We start from the raw sequence: 22343 nt of genomic DNA, 5'->3' as shown, positions 1-22343 counted from the left end.
GGGAGTCGCTGTCCTAAATAGACACATATCGTGATCGATCCGATACATATGATCGAAATCAGGTTAGCGAACAATCACCAATACCTGAGTTTTTGCAGTAGAATGTCGTGGCCTACTGTGTCAAAGACCTTTGCAAAATCCAGGAAAATAGCTCCAGTTCTCCTTGTCCCATGCCAGTTTGGTTGTCATTGCAAACTTTTAAGAGGGCAGTTATAGTGGAGTGATTCGGGCGAACGCCCGATTGATCAGGGGTCAGATAGTTTGATTGTCGGTAATACTCACATAGTTGCGTATGGACGCATTTTTGACAATACTGGGAGCAATGATATTGGGCGATAGTTAGAAGTAGTGTCACACTTTTATGGATAGGCACTACTCTCGCAGTCTTCCAGAGTTTGGGCATGTATCCAGACACCAAGGATTCGTTAATCCTTCACACATAGCACCACAGGCTTTAAATTCCTTTATATTTTACGCTTTGTCTAAAAATAAAAATACATTGTTTTTAAATAAATATATCACAAAACATGACTATCTTTTAGTTAATTGTCGGTTATCCCAGTACCTATAAAAAACGATATAGTAACAATTACCGCTTTAATGTTATGGGATTGTCAGGTTACAGTAGATCGTTCGAGGTAGCAGAAGTTTACTTACAGACGTTAAAGTTATTTATGTTTATTAGTGAGAAATGTTCACCCTTACATAGCTTTAACGAGTAATAAAACCAAAGTACAAAATGTCTGACGCCAAGAAGCCATGTACAAGTATTTACAGGTCATTTCATCTTAAATTGCAACGAACAGCGTATAAAAAGGTGGCGCGAGAAACATCCAGACTTTATTTACAGGAGGCAATGCGTTAGAAAAAGGCGATGTGTGATGTAGTGGAACTGCAACACAAGGAGTGTTTACACATATCGAGAACGTTGCAGTGATGGAAAAAACATACAGAATTATGCTAGAAAACAAAATCAACATATCACACAAATTGTTTTTGCCATTGCGTGTGGGGGCTTTCTGTGCAAAAATCTGCAATTTCAGAATAAAATGTTGTGAGTGCAAAACCCTTCGTGTTGTGTTTGTGCAAAAACAAAATGAAGGTAGACTGCGTGTAAAAAAAAAAAGCTCCTTAATTCACATCCATCCGAAAATAAACAATAAACAATCACTTTCCTGATATAATCAACGAATGATGACTTTCAGAAACAATACAGACAACAAATAGCCAATTTAAAGAGACAACTAATCTATTAAAAAGGGGAGAGAGTACAGTAAATTAGACATTACAGGATTGCATGTGATAGTCTTGTGTATTATTTTGTAATTAAAGATATAAGTAATGACCTCTTTTAGTGGATCTCACAGTCCCCCTTACTCTGAGGTGTGGAACTGCTCTATGAACGGATAGCAGCCATACAGTGGCTGCTAGCGGCATGCACACAGCTGGGTTCAGTTTAGTGAATTGGGCAGCTATTGGCAAAGCCACAGACTGGGCTTGATTGCTCCAAACTGGAATCAAAAGGAACTCAAAACCCATGAAGCACTTAAGCTTCAACTATTTTAGGGAGTGACAGAGTGCCCCCCCATTCACACCGTGTAAACATTTTTCTAAGTTGCACTCTCCCGGATATCAGATAGCCAACTAGGCGCTCTTCCTGAAAGGGATTTAATGCTTGAGACCTCCTCCTCAATGCTTTGCTATGAGAAGCATTCTACCGGACGAAAGAGCTCCACCAAAACAGCTAGCTCCTAGACTAGAGGTCATTTATTTACCATGGACGGGAATGAGGTGAATGGGGCCCAGGTGATTTACCAACACCCAAGTTTTAGGATTTGTTAACACTGGGGTGTTCCTTAAACAGAGGCATCACAGAAGATAGAATTTCCACTGCTTCATTGGAAGCTCTGGAGGGGTTTGGCTTATAGCAAGGATTTTTTTTCTTTCATTTACAAATCATCGCATTACTAAGCATGAAGTTACGATATGCAACATCAACTTTACATTAATGCAAAGTTACGTTGCTTAGAGTGATCCGTTTAATTCAAATTAAATTAAATAAATGTCAGTTTACCTTAAAACACAAAAGTGTCCCAGCCACCGACTTACGATGAGTAAAGAAGGGGTACATATAGGAGTACATATCAACCAACCGTGATTGTCAATCAAGTAGTTTAGATTTACTAAAAAGTTGTGTTCTTATCCATCAGGAGCAGGGTTTGTCTCTGGAGTAGCACTATGACCTCCGTCATTCGATGGGTTTAAAAGGACAGCCGAGGGTTCTTTCTCTACCGCTGGTGGAATATTTTCTTCTACTGGTCCAGGTTTGGTGGACTGTTCGGCTTCAGGCACTATTAACTGTTTTCGTGCCTCGGCTTCTTGACGTTGCAACATCTGCTCCACCTCAATCTCCAGTTCCAGCTTCTCCTCGTCAGTTTCAACCTCTAGTTGTTTCATAAGTTCCTCCAATCGCTTTGATTTACGCACCTCGTTCTCCTGGATTATGGTGCACAGATGTTCTGTAAGCTGTTCCTTCAGCTCAGTCTTCTTGTGCAAATCCAGTTTGGCCAAGATGTACTCTGATTCCGCTTTATCAAATCGTTTCCTTAAGGAAAATACATAATTTTGTGAATTTTGGGACAAATTTTTTTTTTTTTAAAATGTTCAGTAATGCAAAAAATTTAAAAACAGAACAGACAATGACAACTATTTTGTTGTTTTAACAAAATCCTAAAACATTTTCTTTATACCTTTCTATACTGCAGGAATCTGAAGTCTTATCCATTGCAAATGGGGAAGAGGGGTACGAAAGCATTTAGCAACCAGTGAGACAACGTAATAATAATTAACCTTATATTAATCTTGGAATTTCAAGTTAAACACACAATAAATGCACTAAAACTGTGGACCTTGCCATCACTGAGGAGGAGGAGGATTTTGAAGTAAGATATAGGCCGTTGCTTACTTGGCTTGTGCAAACTCAAAGCATGCTTGATCAATACGGTTCCGCAGAATGCCAATGTCCGTGGACACCAGGTCATCCAAAGCCTGGAGCTGATTCTGGATCCTCCTCAGTTTCAAAGTTTCTGCCTGAGTTTTTTTGGACCTAGAAGGAATATTAGAATGAAATGTATTTCCTGATGGTGGAATTCCAGACATTTACATAAAGGAAGAATTCAATCAATTGAGACATACACGGAACACTCACGAATGGTCATGATATTCTGGTGCACACCGTGAAACCGAAATGGTCACCTGTGTTTTTCCCTAAAGACTGAATAAGTACTGGGATGTGCTATACGGGACTTTGGCATCTCAATGACCACATGCAAGTTCATTTATGGAACATCCTAACAGGACCTCAGTTAGATATCCTTTGTATGACAACAGTTCCGGGAAAATGAAGCTGCTAGAGGCAAGAAGAGGATGGTGATACAGAGGAGGGGTAGGTTCCGGTAAGTGTACATGATTTCTCTCACTTGATCCAGGCACAAAATAAATAAATTACAAAGACCCTACATGAGGCAGCACCACTTTAACAAGGTACAGTGTAGGTGGGCTTTTTGGTAGCTACTTGAAAACATGGTAATTTAAGTTTTATGAAAAGCTAGTAATATATATATTTATCGCTTTTGTTTTAGGATAGCCCGATGGTGGAATTCCTCACAGTCTGGTAGGACAGTAAAAGTTGCAGAGTAGAAGTTGGTGCCATGATAACAGTTGTTACAAGTGGGGGCCGCTGCAGGATAGTGGGAGTTAAAAGGATACTTTATCCACATTCTATAACACTATAATACATTAAAAAGGAGGGTGTTCATTGGGTGCTGGGAAGAACCCTGGCTTATGTCCCATGACTTGGTTTTATATGCAGGGCTCAAATTTTCCACTAGCCGGTGACGAGTGGCTAGTAACTTATTTTAAGGACTGGCTAGTAGTGGTGGACATGACATTTTAAGCCCTGATACATATACTGCATTACAGTCAAATACTCTGCTTGTTTATTAAAACTGAATTTGTGCAAAAATGTATTTGAGCTGGTTTGACCCATTCAAATTCCTTTTATTCCCCACACTAACGAATCGATCTGTCGGGGATTAATCCTTGGAGTCGGATTGCTTGAATAAGATTCAGAAGAAGAAGTACCAGCTAAAAAATGTTTTGCACAAGTTTAAACCAAACAGAAATAGAGACCACTTCTTAGTAATCCACTCATATTTCCTGCCCAAGAGCTTACTCTCTTCACTGAGCGAATACACCAAGTTAGCGGATTAGCTCGACTGTCCCAGGAGTCACCAATACTCTGTCCATTCCTGGAAGCTACTGATATTTTATCTTTTTAGCTCTCCCTAACCACGAATATAATACACATTCCACACATTCTCGTACATCCCACCACCACACAACCAAAATTAGTATTCCCCTTGTGTGACATGTCATGATTCCCTTTTATTCCAGACGTTTGGTCCTTAAGGGGTTAAGCAATGAGATTCTCAATATCAATTTATTTTTAAGGAACACAAACACGTGTTCCTAACATTGCAGTCTTCTCCTCTTTCTCCCCCATATTACATTTTTTTTTCTAATCTTTTTTCCAACATCGAGAAAGTTCTGCAGTCACTCGTCTTGCCTCCTGCCACGGCATGTCGACGCATCTAACAGTCTACTCCAAACCTCCTCACAGGGGAGCACTGGGGACTAAATGTGCATCCGCCTATTGGAAGCTAGCCGTGATAGCCGAGTGGAAGCGCCTGTTAGGAGACAGCCCCTGAAGGACCATTGCATTGAGATGAAATGGTCTGGATACCTTGAGTGGTTCTTTAACCCCTTAAGGACCAAACTTCTGGAATAAAAGGGAATCATGACGTGTCAGGCAAAAAAGAAATAAATGCATCTGTATTCACATAAAAGACATGTAAACAAAGGTTGAATGTGATGGCTGTATACTGGATATATCGGCCGATGTGAATCAAAGGAGGATGGAGAACACCGGTTACTCACCTCTCGGCAATGGCCTTCGAAAGAAGAGCTTTTTTCCGCTTATTCTTTTCTTCCATTAACCTCTGCTCCAGCTGGAGCTGTCCGAGTCGGGGTTTCTCCCTCCTGTTGGGATACAGACGATTAATCTGCATTAACGTGTAAGTATAATCCATTACTGCAGGTAACCCACGGGTCCTTAAATAAAGCTGACAGACATGTCAAACGGTAAACACTATGGGTTACCCAGAATTCCCAGGGGCAGTAAGCATTCCCCTTTGCTGATAACATGTTTATTAACAAGACAATGAAGAATAGCAAATGATTTGAATAGTATTAAAAAAAAGGATCTTTGATTAAAGAGAAATTCTAAGCATTAAACCCACTCTGGCTTAACGTAGCGCTCTCCCTGCTCTCTAACAAATGTAAACTATTTCTTTCAAATGGCAGTGTTTACATCTGTCAGACAGTGCGCCTCTAGTGGCCATTCAGCAGGATTCCAAACCCCAAACAGTGAAGTCTCCACATAGAGAGGGCATATTAGCGCAATACATGCGCAGCAGGGCTATTGATGCTTCTCAATGGTGAAGCTTTTGATTGGCTGAGATCGTCCACACGATGATCAGTGAGCCCAGGCTGCTAGAAGGGAAATGAAGGGAAAGTTTAATCTAAACATCACAAGTGACGCACTGTTATAAACTCCTCTGTGTATCCATAACATTGGCATGTTCCTAAAAACACACATTACCCCTGATCTTACAGGAATTTGACATTTAAGGCCAAGGAAACTGAAATGGTAAGTTTCATAGCCATATTCCCAGTTCAGCTATTTGGAGTTAAAATCTGAAAATCATCGTTTTTCATTTAATATAAGACTTCAGGGATTCAACCTGTAAATCAGCTTGGATCATTGAGTAAATCTAAACTCATTTTATCATTCTAGATGCAATTTGTTAAATAAAAGCAAAATCCCCCCCTCCGATATTAAACTAGAAACCATCGAAAATGAACAGTTTCAGAATGTGTAATTTCTAGTCTATAATAGATTGATTTATAAAACACAAACTGGACGATACGTAGTACCCGATCTACCTGAGCCAATACACGTTCCATCTGAGGGGACTGCTAACCCAGGACGACCTTTATTTTATAGCCTAGAAATGTACCTACATTTTGTATAATGTTCAATATTGCTCGATTCCCAAACCCTGCGTGTTTGCTTGTTCCAGTTGACGAGCACAAAACATGACAGCACCTGTTAAGCAGAGTTTCTCCGATAACACACAGTTGTACGTATCCGGAATCACAGTTGTTGATAGTTTGTAAATAATAAAAGGAACTACAACTCCCAGAAACCCAGGCCTTGAACATAAATGAGACTCTCTATATATACTCTGGGGAGCTGGAGAGGTGGTGCGTGAGGGAGCAGTGATCTTACTGCAGTTTCTCCCACTCGCGTGCTGGATTGAGATGTCGGGAGCCGGAATATAACGTCACAGGCCCGGCATCACTACAGAGAGCGCGCAGGGGAGCACTGCATGAAGATTACAATCCAGCTCTCCCAAAGGTAGGCAGGCTGGGTGGATTTCACTTTTATTTTCATTAAATGTTCATTTGTGAGTCTCTGAGAAAACGTGTGTCTCTGTGTATATTTATATATATGTGTCAGCTTGTGTCTGTCAGCGTGTGCCTGTGTCAGCTTCTGTCTATATGTCTGTCAGAGAGAGTGTACGTATGTGTCTCTATCAGAGAGAGCGTGTGTCAGCTTGTGTGTGTGTGTGTCAGCGTGTTTGTGTATGTCAGCTTCTGTCTATATGTCTGTCAGAGAGTGTGCGTATGTGTCTCTATCAGAGAGAGCGTCTGTCAACTTGTGTGTGTGTGTCAGCGTGTGTCTGTGTCAGCGTGTGTGTGTATGTCAGCTTCTGTCTATATGTCTGTCAGAGAGTGTGCGAATGTGTCTCTATCAGAGAGAGTGTGTGTGTGTGTATGTCAGCTTCTGTCTATATGTCTGTCAGAGAGTGTGCGCGAATGTGTCTCTATCAGATAGAGTGTGTGTCAGTGTGTGTGTGTCAGCTTCTGTCTATATGTCTGTCAGAGTGTGCAAATGTGTCTATCAGAGAGAGTGTGTGTCAGCGTGTGTGTGTGTGTCAGCGTGTGTGTGTATGTCAGCTTCTGTCTATATGTCTGTCAGAGAGTGTGCGTATGTGTCTATCAGAGAGAGTGTCTGTCAGTGTGTGTGTGTCAGCGTGTGTGTGTGTATGTCAGCTTCTGTCTATATGTCTGTCAGAGAGTGTGCGAATGTGTCTCTATCAGAGAGAGTGTCTGTCAGCGTGTGTATGTCAGCTTCTGTCTATATGTCTGTCAGAGAGTGTGCGAATGTGTCTCTATCAGAGAGAGTGTGTGTCAGTGTGTGTGTGTCAGCTTCTGTCTATATGTCTGTCAGAGAGTGTGCGAATGTGTCTATCAGAGAGAGTGTGTGTCAGTGTGTGTGTGTCAGCTTCTGGCTATATGTCTGTCAGAGAGTGTGCGAATGTGTCTATCAGAGAGAGTGTGTGTCAGTGTGTGTGTGTCAGCTTCTGTCTATATGTCTGTCAGAGAGTGTGCGAATGTGTCTATCAGAGAGAGTGTGTGTCAGTGTGTGTCAGCTTCTGTCTATATGTCTGTCAGAGTGTGCAAATGTGTCTATCAGAGAGAGTGTGTGTCAGCGTGTGTGTGTGTGTCAGCGTGTGTGTGTATGTCAGCTTCTGTCTATATGTCTGTCAGAGAGTGTGCGTATGTGTCTATCAGAGAGAGTGTCTGTCAGTGTGTGTGTGTCAGCGTGTGTGTGTGTATGTCAGCTTCTGTCTATATGTCTGTCAGAGAGTGTGCGAATGTGTCTGTATCAGAGAGAGTGTGTGTCAGTGTGTGTGTGTCAGCTTCTGTCTATATGTCTGTCAGAGAGTGTGCGAATGTGTCTATCAGAGAGAGTGTGTGTCAGTGTGTGTGTGTCAGCTTCTGTCTATATGTCTGTCAGAGAGTGTGCGAATGTGTATCAGAGAGAGTGTGTGTCAGTGTGTGTTTAGCTAGGTCCCCACCCTTTGTCAATTAGAGCCCCACCTGTTGCTCATGGGTGGGGGCTGAGGATGACTTAGGGCCCGGATGGGGACACTAGGCCCCCCGCTTAGATTAATAGCCCCCACTCGTGGGGCATGGGTGAGGGCTATGTCCCCCTGTTAATTATTTTATAAGGTGACCCACTATGTGGCACTGTATTGGATTTGATGGGGGGAGGGGTGTCATTTAATAGACATGCCCATACTCGCAGCATAGCCAGTGGGGAGATGTTAACCTTCCTTAAATGGACACTATAGTCACCAAAACAACTTTAGCTTAATGAAGCAGTTTTAGTGCGTAGATCTGACTGCTCAAATCTCTGCAATTTAGGAGCTCTTGTAAAGGATTACTCATTGAGCTGTATTGGGAGTCTGTGATTGGACAGCCGCAGAGACTGGGCGGGGTTAGAAGGGGAGGGCTTGCAGAGGCTGCAGACAAGACATCTGCAGGTTTTGCAAGCTGTTGTCCGATATACCATCAATGAAATAAAGCAGAATTAAATACACGGATTGTTTTCTCCAATGGGGCTTTATCTACTAAACAGTGATTAAAAAAACACCACCAGATTTTTTGTATTTGGGCAGTGGAGATTCCAGTTATGAACGACTTACTAACAATTCCACATCCTTTTCCGCAATCTGCTCATCTGGCTCGGTTTTGGTTTCAGTAGCCCCCAAGCTGGCACAGTGACCCGTAGATGGAGATTTCGGCTGGTCACCTGGATCAGGAGGCGCTGGAGAAGGCACGGCTGCTGGCCTGGACAGCTGCATGTCTGAAGGTGCAGACAGGGCTCCATCTTGCTTTGCCAGTTGTGCCGTCTGTGACTGCAAAGCCTTCCTTCGCTGAATCTGTTGGCGATTTAATGCTGCAGTGGGCGGTTTGCGGGGCTGATCCACAGGACGTGGGGATTCTATATAAAAAGAGAATTAATTAATTGAGTCGTCAAAAAAATAAGAAATTCCATCCATACCTATATCTATATATAGTCAATACAATGTTAAATATTTGCACACCAGTCAAGACTTGCTTTTCCCACAGAAATAACAAATATGCAGTGATGTTACTACCGCAAAGGATTCTGGGTGGGGATATGCAAATTAGTTAAAGAATCACATTTTTGCCTCATTCCAATATATATATTATTTATATAGCACCATCGGATTCCGTAGCGCTGTACAATATATATATATATATATACAAATATATACAGGTAACATGGATTTTTTAATTCGGCTTTTAGAAATTAGTTTATAAAATGTTTAGAATATGAGAAAAGCTGTTTTGTCTTTTTTTTCTTTCCCAACTCCCCCCAGATGATGTCTGCTTGCAGGTTAATGGTACGACGGAAGGAGTAATACAATTTAGGATCTTCTATGATCAATCTCTAAATCCTATTGGCTAATCAAGGAGCAGTGTCACGGTGCTCTTCAATACCTCTCAGCTGTCACCAGTATTTCAGGACAGCCCAGATTTCCATCTATGGTGTCTCAGTCCTGGAGACAATTGAGGAAAATCCCCAACATGAAGTCTCACTGCGTAAACGGATGCTTTAGCTGCGCTCTCTATATGGGCAGCCGGAGTGGGCTGGATGTGGGGTGGCTGCCAGGATGGTCTCCCCTGTTCCCCCTGTTGACTATCCTGGTTGCCCATCCTACATTCACAACTTCAAGTGTTTGGTAGATAGGATTTTGAGCAGGTGCAAGTTTGGGGGTCTATGGAAGGTCCCACACAATCTAAAAGATGCTTGCAGGATGTGGCTGTAAAAAGCTCTGCTCGTTACACATTTAGCCCAAACTCAATCTTACTTTAACTCATGTCGATATTCTAAAATATTCTTTCAATTGGGGGCGTGTTCTGACCGAGGAACGGAGTAGCCGCATGTAGCTGCAGCTCCGAGCCTCGAGGGCTACAAAGGAGTAATCACAGCCAAATAAACTGAAAAAAAAAAAGCGAGACACCAGCACGATGTCGCAACCCAAAAGCAAAAGAACAACAGAAAAAGTCGAAAAAATACATTTCCTTGCCTCCAGAACCGGACAAGGTCGAGCAGTGCACCAGCCGGATCAGGCCCAAGATGGTGCCGACGGCGAGCAAGATAGCGAGACCCGGCCTGCAACAGATGAAACCTCACTGACACATAGCTCAATCAAACGTCTCCTGGACGAAATGTCAGATAAGATAGTCACAAAAATGGACACTGCTATGAGGGAGCTAAGAAAGAATTTGCAAGACCTGGGCGTCCGCACGTCCCAAACAGAAGAGCACTTAACAAAACTAGCAGAGGCTCACAACACTCTGGCAAACACGGTTGAAGGCCTCTCCTCACGCATGGACGAACAAGACCTCAAAATAGTAGACATGGAGGACCGGACACGCCGCAATAACCTTTGCATAAGGGGCATTGCCGAAACAGTGAACAACGAAGACCTCACCGTATATGTGACAGGCCTACTGAGAGAGCTGGTTCCAGACCTGCCACAGGACTTGCTCCTCCTGGACAGGATCCACCGGACCGCCAGGCCGAAATTTTTGCCCCCAGACACGCCAAGAGATGTACTGCTGAGTATGCACTATTTCCACACCAAGGAGGCAGTCCTCAATGTCAACAGAAAAAGGAAGGAGATGCCGGCAGCTTACAGATAGACGAGTATTTTTGCAGACATTTCCGCCTTTACACTAAAACGACGGAGAGACTTTAAAGACATCACAACGCCGCTGCGTGAGAACAGACTCCCGTACCGGTGAGGATACCCCACTAAGCTTTTGGTGTCGAGAGAGTGGAAGACCACAACCATCGGGTGCCCAGAGGAAGGACAATGGGTGCTGCGCATGTGGAGAGGAACGGAACAAGGGCATCGCCGGAGTGGAAAAAAGCAAAGAAGAGATGAAGACTTTGGACTTACTAACCTGGACTGTGGGTATGGTGAGCTGACACTGCAAATGCAACAATGCTGAGCGAGAGACCAACACCGGGTTTGGGTAATATAGAACTGTGCATTATATGCTCCAGGAGGGGTACAGGGATCACACAACAGGTACTCGGGGACTAATGAGAGGCCTAGACCCTAGACCCATACCCCCAGGGTAAAACCCTAACAGAAACGCCACATAGAATAGATGCGGTGCACCAAAACCCACAGCCCTAAAAACCCACAGGACAAAAACAACGAGGATACTGAAGGGAACGACCACTAATAAACAGAACAATATTAGACCTATACATTTTCACAACCCCTCCTGATGATATATGTTAGTGCCACCCACACCCTAGTGATAGCACGTAGCCTATGATGAGCCATGACAACCATCTATATGACACATGGCGGATCATGCACCCCACGGAACGAGCGTTCACATCTCCTACTCCAAAATAGATGGGTTTCTGTTGCTAGGTTCCGCACTAGATCAGCTCATCTCTAGTGAAATACATCAAATCACCTGGTCAGATCATGCAGTGGGGACCATAGAGTTTCCACCGCAGCCCATGGAAAATAAATAACTCTTTGCTGCGGGATAGGAATTTTGTAGGGACCTTAACGAGAGACCTTGAAGTATATTTTCAATCTAACGACACAGGGGAAGTAGCCAACACAACTGTGTGGCTTGCCCACAAGACAGTAGCGAGAGGCCTGCTGATTCGTAGGACAACATACGTGAAAAAGATAAAAAGGTTATGGAAGCTGGCAGTGGTTATGGTGCCTGGCAGTGGTTATGGTGCCTGGCAGTCCCTGGGGGGAAGCTGGCAGTGGTTATGGTACCTGGCAGTCCCTGGGGGGTAGCTGGCAGTGGTTATGGTACCTGGCAGTCCCTGGGGGGGGGGGGTAGCTGGCAGTGGTTATGGTAGCTGGCAGTCCCTGGGGGGTAGCTGGCAGTGGTTATGATAGCTGGCAGTGGTTATGGTCCCTGGCAGTGGTTATGGTGCCTGGCAGTCCCTGGGGGGTTCCTGGCAGTGGTTATGGTGCCTGTCAGTGGTTATGGTGCCTGTCAGTCCCTGGGGGTAGCTGACAGTGGTTATGGTACCTGTCAGTGGTTATGGTGCCTGTCAGTGGTTATGGTGCCAGGCAGTCCCTGGGGGGGTCCCTGGCAGTGGTTATGGTCCCTGGCAGTCCCTGGGGGGGGGTAGCTGGCAGTGGTTATGGTCCCTGTCAGTGGTTATGGTACCTGTCAGTCCCTGGGGGTAACTGGCAGTGTTATGGTACCTGGCAGTCCCGGGGGGGGGTAGCTGTGGCAGTGGTTATGGTGCCTGGCAGTCCCTGGGGGGGGTAGCTGGCAGTGGTTATGGTGCCTGGCAGTCCCTGGGGGGTAGCTGGCAGTGGTTATGGTAGCTTTGTCAGTGGTTATGGTACCTGGCAGTCCCTGGGGGGGTAGCTGGCAGTGGTTATGGTAGCTTTGTCACTGGTTATGGTACCTGGCAGTCCCTGGGGGGTAGCTGGCAGTGGTATGGTAGCTTTGTCAGTAGTTATGGTACCTGGCAGTCCCTGTGGGGGTAGCTGGCAGTGGTTATGGTCCCTGTCAGTGGTTATGGTAGCTGTGGCAGTGGTTATGGTAGCTGACAGTGGTTATGGTAGCTGTGGCAGTGGTTATGGTACCTGGCAGTCCGTGGGGGGTAGCTTTGTCAGTGGTTATGGTACCTGGCAGTCCCTGGGGGGTAGCTGTGGCAGTGGTTATGGTACCTGGCAGTCCCTGGGGGGTAGCTTTGTCAGTGGTTATGGTACCTGCCAGTCCCTGGGGGTAGCTGTGTCAGTGGTTATGGTAGCTGTGTCAGTGGTTATGGTATCTGGCAGTCCCTGGGGGGGTACCTGGCAGTGGTTATGGTGGCTGTGGCAGTGGTTATGGTACCTGGCAGTCCCTGGGGGTAGCTGTGTCAGTGGTTATGGTAGCTGTGTCAGTGGTTATGGTACCTGACAGTCCCTGGGGGGTAGCTGTGTCAGTGGTTATGGTACCTGGCAGTGGTTATGGTGGCTGTGGCAGTGGTTATGGTACCTGGCAGTCCCTGGGGGGGTAGCTGTGTCAGTGGTTATGGTAGCTGTGGCAGTGGTTATGGTCCCTGTCAGTGGTTATGGTGGCTGTGGTTATGGTCCCTGGCAGTCCCTGGGGGGTAGCTGTCAGTGGTTATGGTACCTGGCAGTCCCTGGGGGGTAGCTGTCAGTGGTTATGGTAGCTGTCAGTGGTTATGGTACCTGGCAGTCCCTGGGGGGTAGCTGTCAGTGGTTATGGTAGCTGTCAGTGGTTATGGTACCTGGCAGTCCCTGGGGGGTAGCTGTCAGTGGTTATGGTAGCCGTCAGTGGTTATGGTACCTGGCAGTCCCTGGGGGTAGCTGTCAGTGGTTATGGTAGCTGTCAGTGGTTATGGTACCTGGCAGTCCCTGGGGGTAGCTGTCAGTGGTTATGGTAGCTGTCAGTGGTTATGGTACCTGGCAGTCCCTGGGGGGTAGCTGTCAGTGGTTATGGTAGCTGTCAGTGGTTATGGTACCTGGCAGTCCCTGGGGGGTAGCTGTCAGTGGTTATGGTAGCTGTCAGTGGTTATGGTACCTGGCAGTCCCTGGGGGGTAGCTGTCAGTGGTTATGGTAGCTGTCAGTGGTTATGGTACCTGGCAGTCCCTGGGGGTAGCTGTCAGTGGTTATGGTAGCTGTCAGTGGTTATGGTACCTGGCAGTCCCTGGGGGTAGCTGTCAGTGGTTATGGTAGCTGTCAGTGGTTATGGTACCTGGCAGTCCCTGGGGGTAGCTGTCAGTGGTTATGGTACCTGGCAGTCCCTGGGGGGTAGCTGTCAGTGGTTATGGTAGCTGTCAGTGGTTATGGTACCTGGCAGTCCCTGGAGGGTAGCTGTCAGTGGTTATGGTAGCTGTCAGTGGTTATGGTACCTGGCAGTCCCTGGGGGTAGCTGTCAGTGGTTATGGTACCTGGCAGTCCCTGGGGGGTAGCTGTCAGTGGTTATGGTACCTGGCAGTCCCTGGGTGGGTTCCCATTCAGTGGTTATGGTACCTGGCAGTCCCTGGGTGGGTTCCCTGTCAGTGGTTATGGTACCTGGCAGTCCCTGAGGGGTAGCTGTCAGTGGTTATGGTAGCTGGCAGTCCCTGGGGGGTAGCTGTCAGTGGTTATGGTACCTGGCAGTCCCTGGGTGGGTTCCCTGTCAGTGGTTATGGTACCTGGCAGTCCCTGGGGGGTAGCTGTCAGTGGTTATGGAACCTGGCAGTCCCTGGGTGGGTTCCCTGTCAGTGGTTATGGTACCTGGCAGTCCCTGAGGGGTAGCTGTCAGTGGTTATGGTACCTGGCAGTCCCTGGGTGGGATCCCTGTCAGTGGTTATGGTACCTGGCAGTCCCTGGGGGGTAGCTGTAAGTGGTTATGGTACCTGGCAGTCCCTGGGGGGTAGCTGTCAGTGGTTATGGTACCTGGCAGTCCCTGGGGGGTAGCTGTCAGTGGTTATGGTACCTGGCAGTCCCTGGGTGGGTTCCCTGTCAGTGGTTATGGTACCTGGCAGTCCCTGGGGGTAGCTGTGTCAGTGGTTATGGTACCTGGCAGTCCCTGGGGGGTAGCTGTCAGTGGTTATGGTACCTGGTAGTCCCTGGGGGGTTCCCTGTCAGTGGTTATGGTAGCTGTCAGTGGTTATGGTACCTGGCAGTCCCTGGGGGGGTAGCTGTGTCAGTGGTTATGGTCCCTGTCAGTGGTTATGGTACCTGGCAGTCCCTGGGGGGTTCCCTGTCAGTGGTTATGGTACCTGGCAGTCCCTGGGGGGTAGCTGTGTCAGTGGTTATGGTCCCTGTCAGTGGTTATGGTACCTGGCAGTCCCTGGGGGTAGCTGTCAGTGGTTATGGTCCCTGTCAGTGGTTATGGTACCTGGCAGTCCCTGGGTGGGTTCCCTGTCAGTGGTTATGGTACCTGGCAGTCCCTGGGTGGGTTCCCTGTCAGTGGTTATGGTACCTGGCAGTCCCTGGGTGGGTTCCCTGTCAGTGGTTATGGTCCCTGTCAGTGGTTATGGTACCTGGCAGTCCCTGGGTGGGTTCCCTGTCAGTGGTTATGGTACCTGGCAGTCCCTGGGTGGGTTCCCTGTCAGTGGTTATGGTACCTGGCAGTCCCTGGGTGGGTTCCCTGTCAGTGGTTATGGTACCTGGCAGTCCCTGGGTGGGTTCCCTGTCAGTGGTTATGGTACCTGGCAGTCCCTGGGGGGGTTCCCTGTCAGTGGTTATGGTACCTGGCAGTCCCTGGGGGGTAGCTGTCAGTGGTTATGGTACCTGGTAGTCCCTGGGGGGTTCCCTGTCAGTGGTTATGGTAGCTGTCAGTGGTTATGGTACCTGGCAGTCCCTGGGGGGTAGCTGTCAGTGGTTATGGTACCCGGCAGTCCCTGGGGGGGTTCCCTGTCAGTGGTTATGGTACCTGGCAGTCCCTGGGGGGGTTCCCTGTCAGTGGTTATGGTACCTGGCAGTCCCTGGGGGGTAGCTGTCAGTGGTTATGGTACCTGGCAGTCCCTGGGGGGGTTCCCTGTCAGTGGTTATGGTACCTGGCAGTCCCTGGGGGGGGTTCCCTGTCAGTGGTTATGGTAACTGTCAGTGGTTATGGTACCTGGCAGTCCCTGGGGGGTAGCTGTCAGTGGTTATGGTACCTGGTAGTCCCTGGGGGGTTCCCTGTCAGTGGTTATGGTAGCTGTCAGTGGTTATGGTACCTGGCAGTCCCTGGGGGGGTAGCTGTGTCAGTGGTTATGGGCCCTGTCAGTGGTTATCGTACCTGGCAGTCCCTGGGGGGGTAGCTGTCAGTGGTTATGGTCCCTGTCAGTGGTTATGGTACCTGGCAGTCCCTGGGTGGGTTCCCTGTCAGTGGTTATGGTCCCTGTCAGTGGTTATGGTACCTGGCAGTCCCTGGGGGGGTTCCCTGTCAGTGGTTATGGTCCCTGTCAGTGGTTATGGTACCTGGCAGTCCCTGGGGGGGTAGCTGTCAGTGGTTATGGTCCCTGTCAGTGGTTATGGTACCTGGCAGTCCCTGGGTGGGTTCCCTGTCAGTGGTTATGGTCCCTGTCAGTGGTTATGGTACCTGGCAGTCCCTGGGGGGGTAGCTGTCAGTGGTTATGGTCCCTGTCAGTGTTTATGGTACCTGGCAGTCCCTGGGGGGGTAGCTGTCAGTGGTTATGGTCCCTGTCAGTGGTTATGGTACCTGGCAGTCCCTGGGTGGGTTCCCTGTCAGTGGTTATGGTCCCTGTCAGTGGTTATGGTACCTGGCAGTCCCTGGGGGTAGCTGTCAGTGGTTATGGTCCCTGTCAGTGGTTATGGTACCTGGCAGTCCCTGGGTGGGTTCCCTGTCAGTGGTTATGGTCCCTGTCAGTGGTTATGGTACCTGGCAGTCCCTGGGGGGGGGTAGCTGTCAGTGGTTATGGTCCCTGTCAGTGGTTATGGTACCTGGCAGTCCCTGGGTGGGTTCCCTGTCAGTGGTTATGGTCCCTGTCAGTGGTTATGGTACCTGGCAGTCCTTGGGGGGTAGCTGTGTCAGTGGTTATGGTCCCTGTCAGTGGTTATGGTACCTGGCAGGTCCTGGGGGGTAGCTGTGTAAGTGGTTATGGTCCCTGTCAGTGGTTATGATACCTGGCAGTCCCTGGGGGGTAGCTGTCAGTGGTTATGGTCCCTGCCAGTGGTTATGGTACCTGGCAGTCCCTGGGTGGGTTCCCTGTCAGTGGTTATGGTCCCTGTCAGTGGTTATGGTACCTGGCAGTCCCTGGGGGGGTAGCTGTCAGTGGTTATGGTCCCTGTCAGTGGTTATGGTACCTGGCAGTCCCTGGGTGGGTTCCCTGTCAGTGGTTATGGTCCCTGTCAGTGGTTATGGTACCTGGCAGTCCCTGGGTGGGTTCCCTGTCAGTGGTTATGGTCCCTGTCAGTGGTTATGGTACCTGGCAGTCCCTGGGGGGGTAGCTGTCAGTGGTTATGGTCCCTGTCAGTGGTTATGGTACCTGGCAGTCCCTGGGTGGGTTCCCTGTCAGTGGTTATGGTCCCTGTCAGTGGTTATGGTACCTGGCAGTCCCTGGGTGGGTTCCCTGTCAGTGGTTATGGTCCCTGTCAGTGGTTATGGTACCTGGCAGTCCCTGGGGGGGTAGCTGTCAGTGGTTATGGTCCCTGTCAGTGGTTATGGTACCTGGCAGTCCCTGGGTGGGTTCCCTGTCAGTGGTTATGGTACCTGGCAGTCCCTGGGTGGGTTCCCTGTCAGTGGTTATGGTACCTGGCAGTCCCTGGGTGGGTTCCCTGTCAGTGGTTATGGTCCCTGTCAGTGGTTATGGTACCTGGCAGTCCCTGGGGGGGTAGCTGTCAGTGGTTATGGTCCCTGTCAGTGGTTATGGTACCTGGCAGTCCCTGGGTGGGTTCCCTGTCAGTGGTTATGGTACCTGGCAGTCCCTGGGTGGGTTCCCTGTCAGTGGTTATGGTACCTGGCAGTCCCTGGGTGGGTTCCCTGTCAGTGGTTATGGTCCCTGTCAGTGGTTATGGTACCTGGCAGTCCCTGGGTGGGTTCCCTGTCAGTGGTTATGGTACCTGGCAGTCCCTGGGTGGGTTCCCTGTCAGTGGTTATGGTCCCTGTCAGTGGTTATGGTACCTGGCAGTCCCTGGGGGGGTAGCTGTCAGTGGTTATGGTCCCTGTCAGTGGTTATGGTACCTGGCAGTCCCTGGGTGGGTTCCCTGTCAGTGGTTATGGTACCTGGCAGTCCCTGGGTGGGTTCCCTGTCAGTGGTTATGGTACCTGGCAGTCCCTGGGGGGGTAGCTGTCAGTGGTTATGGTCCCTGTCAGTGGTTATGGTACCTGGCAGTCCCTGGGTGGGTTCCCTGTCAGTGGTTATGGTACCTGGCAGTCCCTGGGTGGGTTCCCTGTCAGTGGTTATGGTACCTGGCAGTCCCTGGGTGGGTTCCCTGTCAGTGGTTATGGTCCCTGTCAGTGGTTATGGTACCTGGCAGTCCCTGGGTGGGTTCCCTGTCAGTGGTTATGGTACCTGGCAGTCCCTGGGTGGGTTCCCTGTCAGTGGTTATGGTCCCTGTCAGTGGTTATGGTACCTGGCAGTCCCTGGGGGGGTAGCTGTCAGTGGTTATGGTCCCTGTCAGTGGTTATGGTACCTGGCAGTCCCTGGGTGGGTTCCCTGTCAGTGGTTATGGTCCCTGTCAGTGGTTATGGTACCTGGCAGTCCCTGGGTGGGTTCCCTGTCAGTGGTTATGGTACCTGGCAGTCCCTGGGTGGGTTCCCTGTCAGTGGTTATGGTCCCTGGCAGTCCCTGGGTGGGTTCCCTGTCAGTGGTTATGGTACCTGGCAGTCCCTGGGTGGGTTCTCTGTCAGTGGTTATGGTCCCTGTCAGTGGTTATGGTACCTGACAGTCCCTGGGTGGGTTCCCTGTCAGTGGTTATGGTACCTGGCAGTCCCTGGGTGGGTTCCCTGTCAGTGGTTATGGTCCCTGTCAGTGGTTATGGTACCTGGCAGTCCCTGGGGGGGTAGCTGTCAGTGGTTATGGTCCCTGTCAGTGGTTATGGTACCTGGCAGTCCCTGGGTGGGTTCCCTGTCAGTGGTTATGGTACCTGGCAGTCCCTGGGTGGGTTCCCTGTCAGTGGTTATGGTACCTGGCAGTCCCTGGGTGGGTTCCCTGTCAGTGGTTATGGTACCTGGCAGTCCCTGGGTGGGTTCCCTGTCAGTGGTTATGGTACCTGGCAGTCCCTGGGGGGGTTCCCTGTCAGTGGTTATGGTACCTGGCAGTCCCTGGGGGGGGGTAGCTGTGTCAGTGGTTATGGTCCCTGTCAGTGGTTATGGTACCTGGCAGTCCCTGGGTGGGTTCCCTGTCAGTGGTTATGGTCCCTGTCAGTGGTTATGGTACCTGGCAGTCCCTGGGTGGGTTCCCTGTCAGTGGTTATGGTACCTGGCAGTCCCTGGGTGGGTTCCCTGTCAGTGGTTATGGTACCTGGCAGTCCCTGGGTGGGTTCCCTGTCAGTGGTTATGGTACCTGGCAGTCCCTGGGTGGGTTCCCTGTCAGTGGTTATGGTACCTGGCAGTCCCTGGGTGGGTTCCCTGTCAGTGGTTATGGTACCTGGCAGTCCCTGGGTGGGTTCCCTGTCAGTGGTTATGGTACCTGGCAGTCCCTGGGTGGGTTCCCTGTCAGTGGTTATGGTACCTGGCAGTCCCTGGGTGGGTTCCCTGTCAGTGGTTATGGTCCCTGTCAGTGGTTATGGTACCTGGCAGTCCCTGGGTGGGTTCCCTGTCAGTGGTTATGGTACCTGGCAGTCCCTGGGTGGGTTCCCTGTCAGTGGTTATGGTACCTGGCAGTCCCTGGGTGGGTTCCCTGTCAGTGGTTATGGTACCTGGCAGTCCCTGGGTGGGTTCCCTGTCAGTGGTTATGGTACCTGGCAGTCCCTGGGTGGGTTCCCTGTCAGTGGTTATGGTACCTGGCAGTCCCTGGGTGGGTTCCCTGTCAGTGGTTATGGTACCTGGCAGTCCCTGGGTGGGTTCCCTGTCAGTGGTTATGGTACCTGGCAGTCCCTGGGTGGGTTCCCTGTCAGTGGTTATGGTACCTGGCAGTCCCTGGGTGGGTTCCCTGTCAGTGGTTATGGTACCTGGCAGTCCCTGGGGGGGGGGGGTAGCTGTGTCAGTGGTTATGGTCCCTGTCAGTGGTTATGGTACCTGGCAGTCCCTGGGTGGGTTCCCTGTCAGTGGTTATGGTCCCTGTCAGTGGTTATGGTACCTGGCAGTCCCTGGGTGGGTTCCCTGTCAGTGGTTATGGTACCTGGCAGTCCCTGGGTGGGTTCCCTGTCAGTGGTTATGGTACCTGGCAGTCCCTGGGTGGGTTCCCTGTCAGTGGTTATGGTACCTGGCAGTCCCTGGGTGGGTTCCCTGTCAGTGGTTATGGTACCTGGCAGTCCCTGGGTGGGTTCCCTGTCAGTGGTTATGGTACCTGGCAGTCCCTGGGTGGGTTCCCTGTCAGTGGTTATGGTACCTGGCAGTCCCTGGGTGGGTTCCCTGTCAGTGGTTATGGTACCTGGCAGTCCCTGGGTGGGTTCCCTGTCAGTGGTTATGGTACCTGGCAGTCCCTGGGTGGGTTCCCTGTCAGTGGTTATGGTACCTGGCAGTCCCTGGGTGGGTTCCCTGTCAGTGGTTATGGTACCTGGCAGTCCCTGGGGGGGGGGTAGCTGTGTCAGTGGTTATAGTCCCTGGGTGGGTTCCCTGTCAGTGGTTATGGTCCCTGTCAGTGGTTATGGTACCTGGCAGTCCCTGGGGGGGGGTAGCTGTGTCAGTGGTTATGGTCCCTGTCAGTGGTTATGGTACCTGGCAGTCCCTGGGTGGGTTCCCTGTCAGTGGTTATGGTCCCTGTCAGTGGTTATGGTACCTGGCAGTCCCTGGGTGGGTTCCCTGTCAGTGGTTATGGTACCTGGCAGTCCCTGGGTGGGTTCCCTGTCAGTGGTTATGGTACCTGGCAGTCCCTGGGTGGGTTCCCTGTCAGTGGTTATGGTACCTGGCAGTCCCTGGGGGGGGGTAGCTGTGTCAGTGGTTATAGTCCCTGGGTGGGTTCCCTGTCAGTGGTTATGGTCCCTGTCAGTGGTTATGGTACCTGGCAGTCCCTGGGGGGGGGTAGCTGTGTCAGTGGTTATGGTCCCTGTCAGTGGTTATGGTACCTGGCAGTCCCTGGGTGGGTTCCCTGTCAGTGGTTATGGTCCCTGTCAGTGGTTATGGTACCTGGCAGTCCCTGGGGGGTTCCCTGTCAGTGGTTATGGTCCCTGTCAGTGGTTATGGTACCTGGCAGTCCCTGGGTGGGTTCCCTGTCAGTGGTTATGGTACCTGGCAGTCCCTGGGGGGGTTCCCTGTCAGTGGTTATGGTCCCTGTCAGTGGTTATGGTACCTGGCAGTCCCTGGGTGGGTTCCCTGTCAGTGGTTATGGTCCCTGTCAGTGGTTATGGTACCTGGCAGTCCCTGGGGGGGTTCCCTGTCAGTGGTTATGGTAGCTGTCAGTGGTTATGGTACCTGGCAGTCCCTGCATGTGGCGGAGCTCCCGCTCGGTGAATCCCGCCCAGGCCGCCATCACATCCACAACAACTTCCGCATCCCCAGCAGACACGTGGCCGCCCCGCCCACAGCCTCCCAGGACCACGCCTACTCACGGCATGTCTATCCACAACCACGCCCACATCCCCGCCAGTCATGATCTAGGCCACGCCTACATCTCGGCAGACAGTCTCTAGGCCACGCCCACATCCAGTCTTAGCGCTATCCTGACTGCTAACAAGAAGCTCAGGGCCCCGCCCACAGTCTGCTTAGGACCCCGCCCACAGGGCTCTGAGGACCCCACTCGGGCTGCCCGCATAATGCCTGTCTGAAGCTCTGGTTACCATGGTAACCGCGTCTCTCACTCTACGTACCACGCCACTGCCACAGCAGCACCTTTCATTAACACAGATCAATCTCACAGCCGGAGGAGAACAGAGTGAGCCAGTAACCATGGAAACAGAATCACAGAGAGCCAGTAACCATGGAAACAGAGAATCACGGAGAGCCAGTAACCATGAAAACAGAGAGCCAGTAACCATAGAAACATAGAGCCAGTAACCATGGAAACAGAGAGCCAGTAACCATAGAAACAGAGAGCCAGTAACCATAGAAACAGAGAGCCAGTAACCAGAGAAACAGAGCCAGTAACCATAGAAACATAGAGCCAGTAACCATGGAAACATAGAGCCAGTAACCATGGAAACAGAGAGCCAGTAACCATAGAAACATAGAGCCAGTAACCATTGAAACAGAGAATCACAGAGAGCCAGTAACCATGGAAACAGAGAGCCAGTAACCATAGAAACAGAGCCAGTAACCATGGAAACATAGGGCCAGTAACCATGGAAACAGAGAGCCAGTAACCATAGAAACATAGAGCCAGTAACCATGGAAACATAGAGCCAGTAACCATGGAAACAGAGAGCCAGTAACCATAGAAACATAGAGCCAGTAACCATTGAAACAGAGAATCACAGAGAGCCAGTAACCATGGAAACAGAGAGCCAGTAACCATAGAAACATAGAGCCAGTAACCATGGAAACATAGAGCCAGTAACCATGGAAACAGAGAGCCAGTAACCATAGAAACATAGAGCCAGTAACCATTGAAACAGAGAGCCAGTAACCATTGAAACATAGAGCCAGTAACCATAGAAACAGAGAGCCAGTAACCATTGAAACAGAGAATCACAGAGAGCCAGTAACCATGGAAACAGAGAATCACGGAGAGCCAGTAACCATGAAAACAGAGAGCCAGTAACCATAGAAACATAGAGCCAGTAACCATGGA

The 22343-nt window shown here is 49.9% G+C and overlaps 1 protein-coding gene across 1 annotated transcript; it reads right to left on the bottom strand.

The window, feature by feature from the left end:
• Positions 1 to 1752: 1752 nt before the first annotated feature.
• GORAB (golgin, RAB6 interacting) lies at positions 1753 to 21109 on the bottom strand. The gene is made up of 5 exons (XM_063427607.1): positions 21029 to 21109; positions 8683 to 8977; positions 4999 to 5100; positions 2966 to 3106; positions 1753 to 2605 (listed from the first exon to the last, which is right to left on the bottom strand). Exons 1-5 carry the CDS (start codon positions 21084 to 21086, stop codon positions 2200 to 2202), a joined length of 1002 nt encoding a protein of 333 aa, XP_063283677.1. The 5' UTR covers positions 21087 to 21109; the 3' UTR covers positions 1753 to 2199.
• Between the last annotated feature and the right edge of the window lie 1234 nt (positions 21110 to 22343).

The sequence above is a fragment of the Pelobates fuscus genome, chromosome 7, assembly GCF_036172605.1.
Source record: "Pelobates fuscus isolate aPelFus1 chromosome 7, aPelFus1.pri, whole genome shotgun sequence".
NCBI classification, from domain to species: domain Eukaryota; kingdom Metazoa; phylum Chordata; class Amphibia; order Anura; family Pelobatidae; genus Pelobates; species Pelobates fuscus.
This window is presented reverse-complemented; position numbering and strand designations above follow the sequence as displayed.

Coding starts and splice junctions, on each gene's coding strand:
- GORAB (XM_063427607.1), bottom strand. CDS start 21,086: ATGGCGGCCTGGGCGGGATTCACCGAGCGGGAGCTCCGCCACATGCAG. Junction 8,978..21,028: donor CCACATGCAGGGACTGCCAG/GTACCATAACCA, acceptor CTTTTTATATAG/AATCCCCACGTCCTGTGGAT. Junction 2,606..2,965: donor TTTGAGTTTGCACAAGCCAA/GTAAGCAACGGC, acceptor ATTTTCCTTAAG/GAAACGATTTGATAAAGCGG.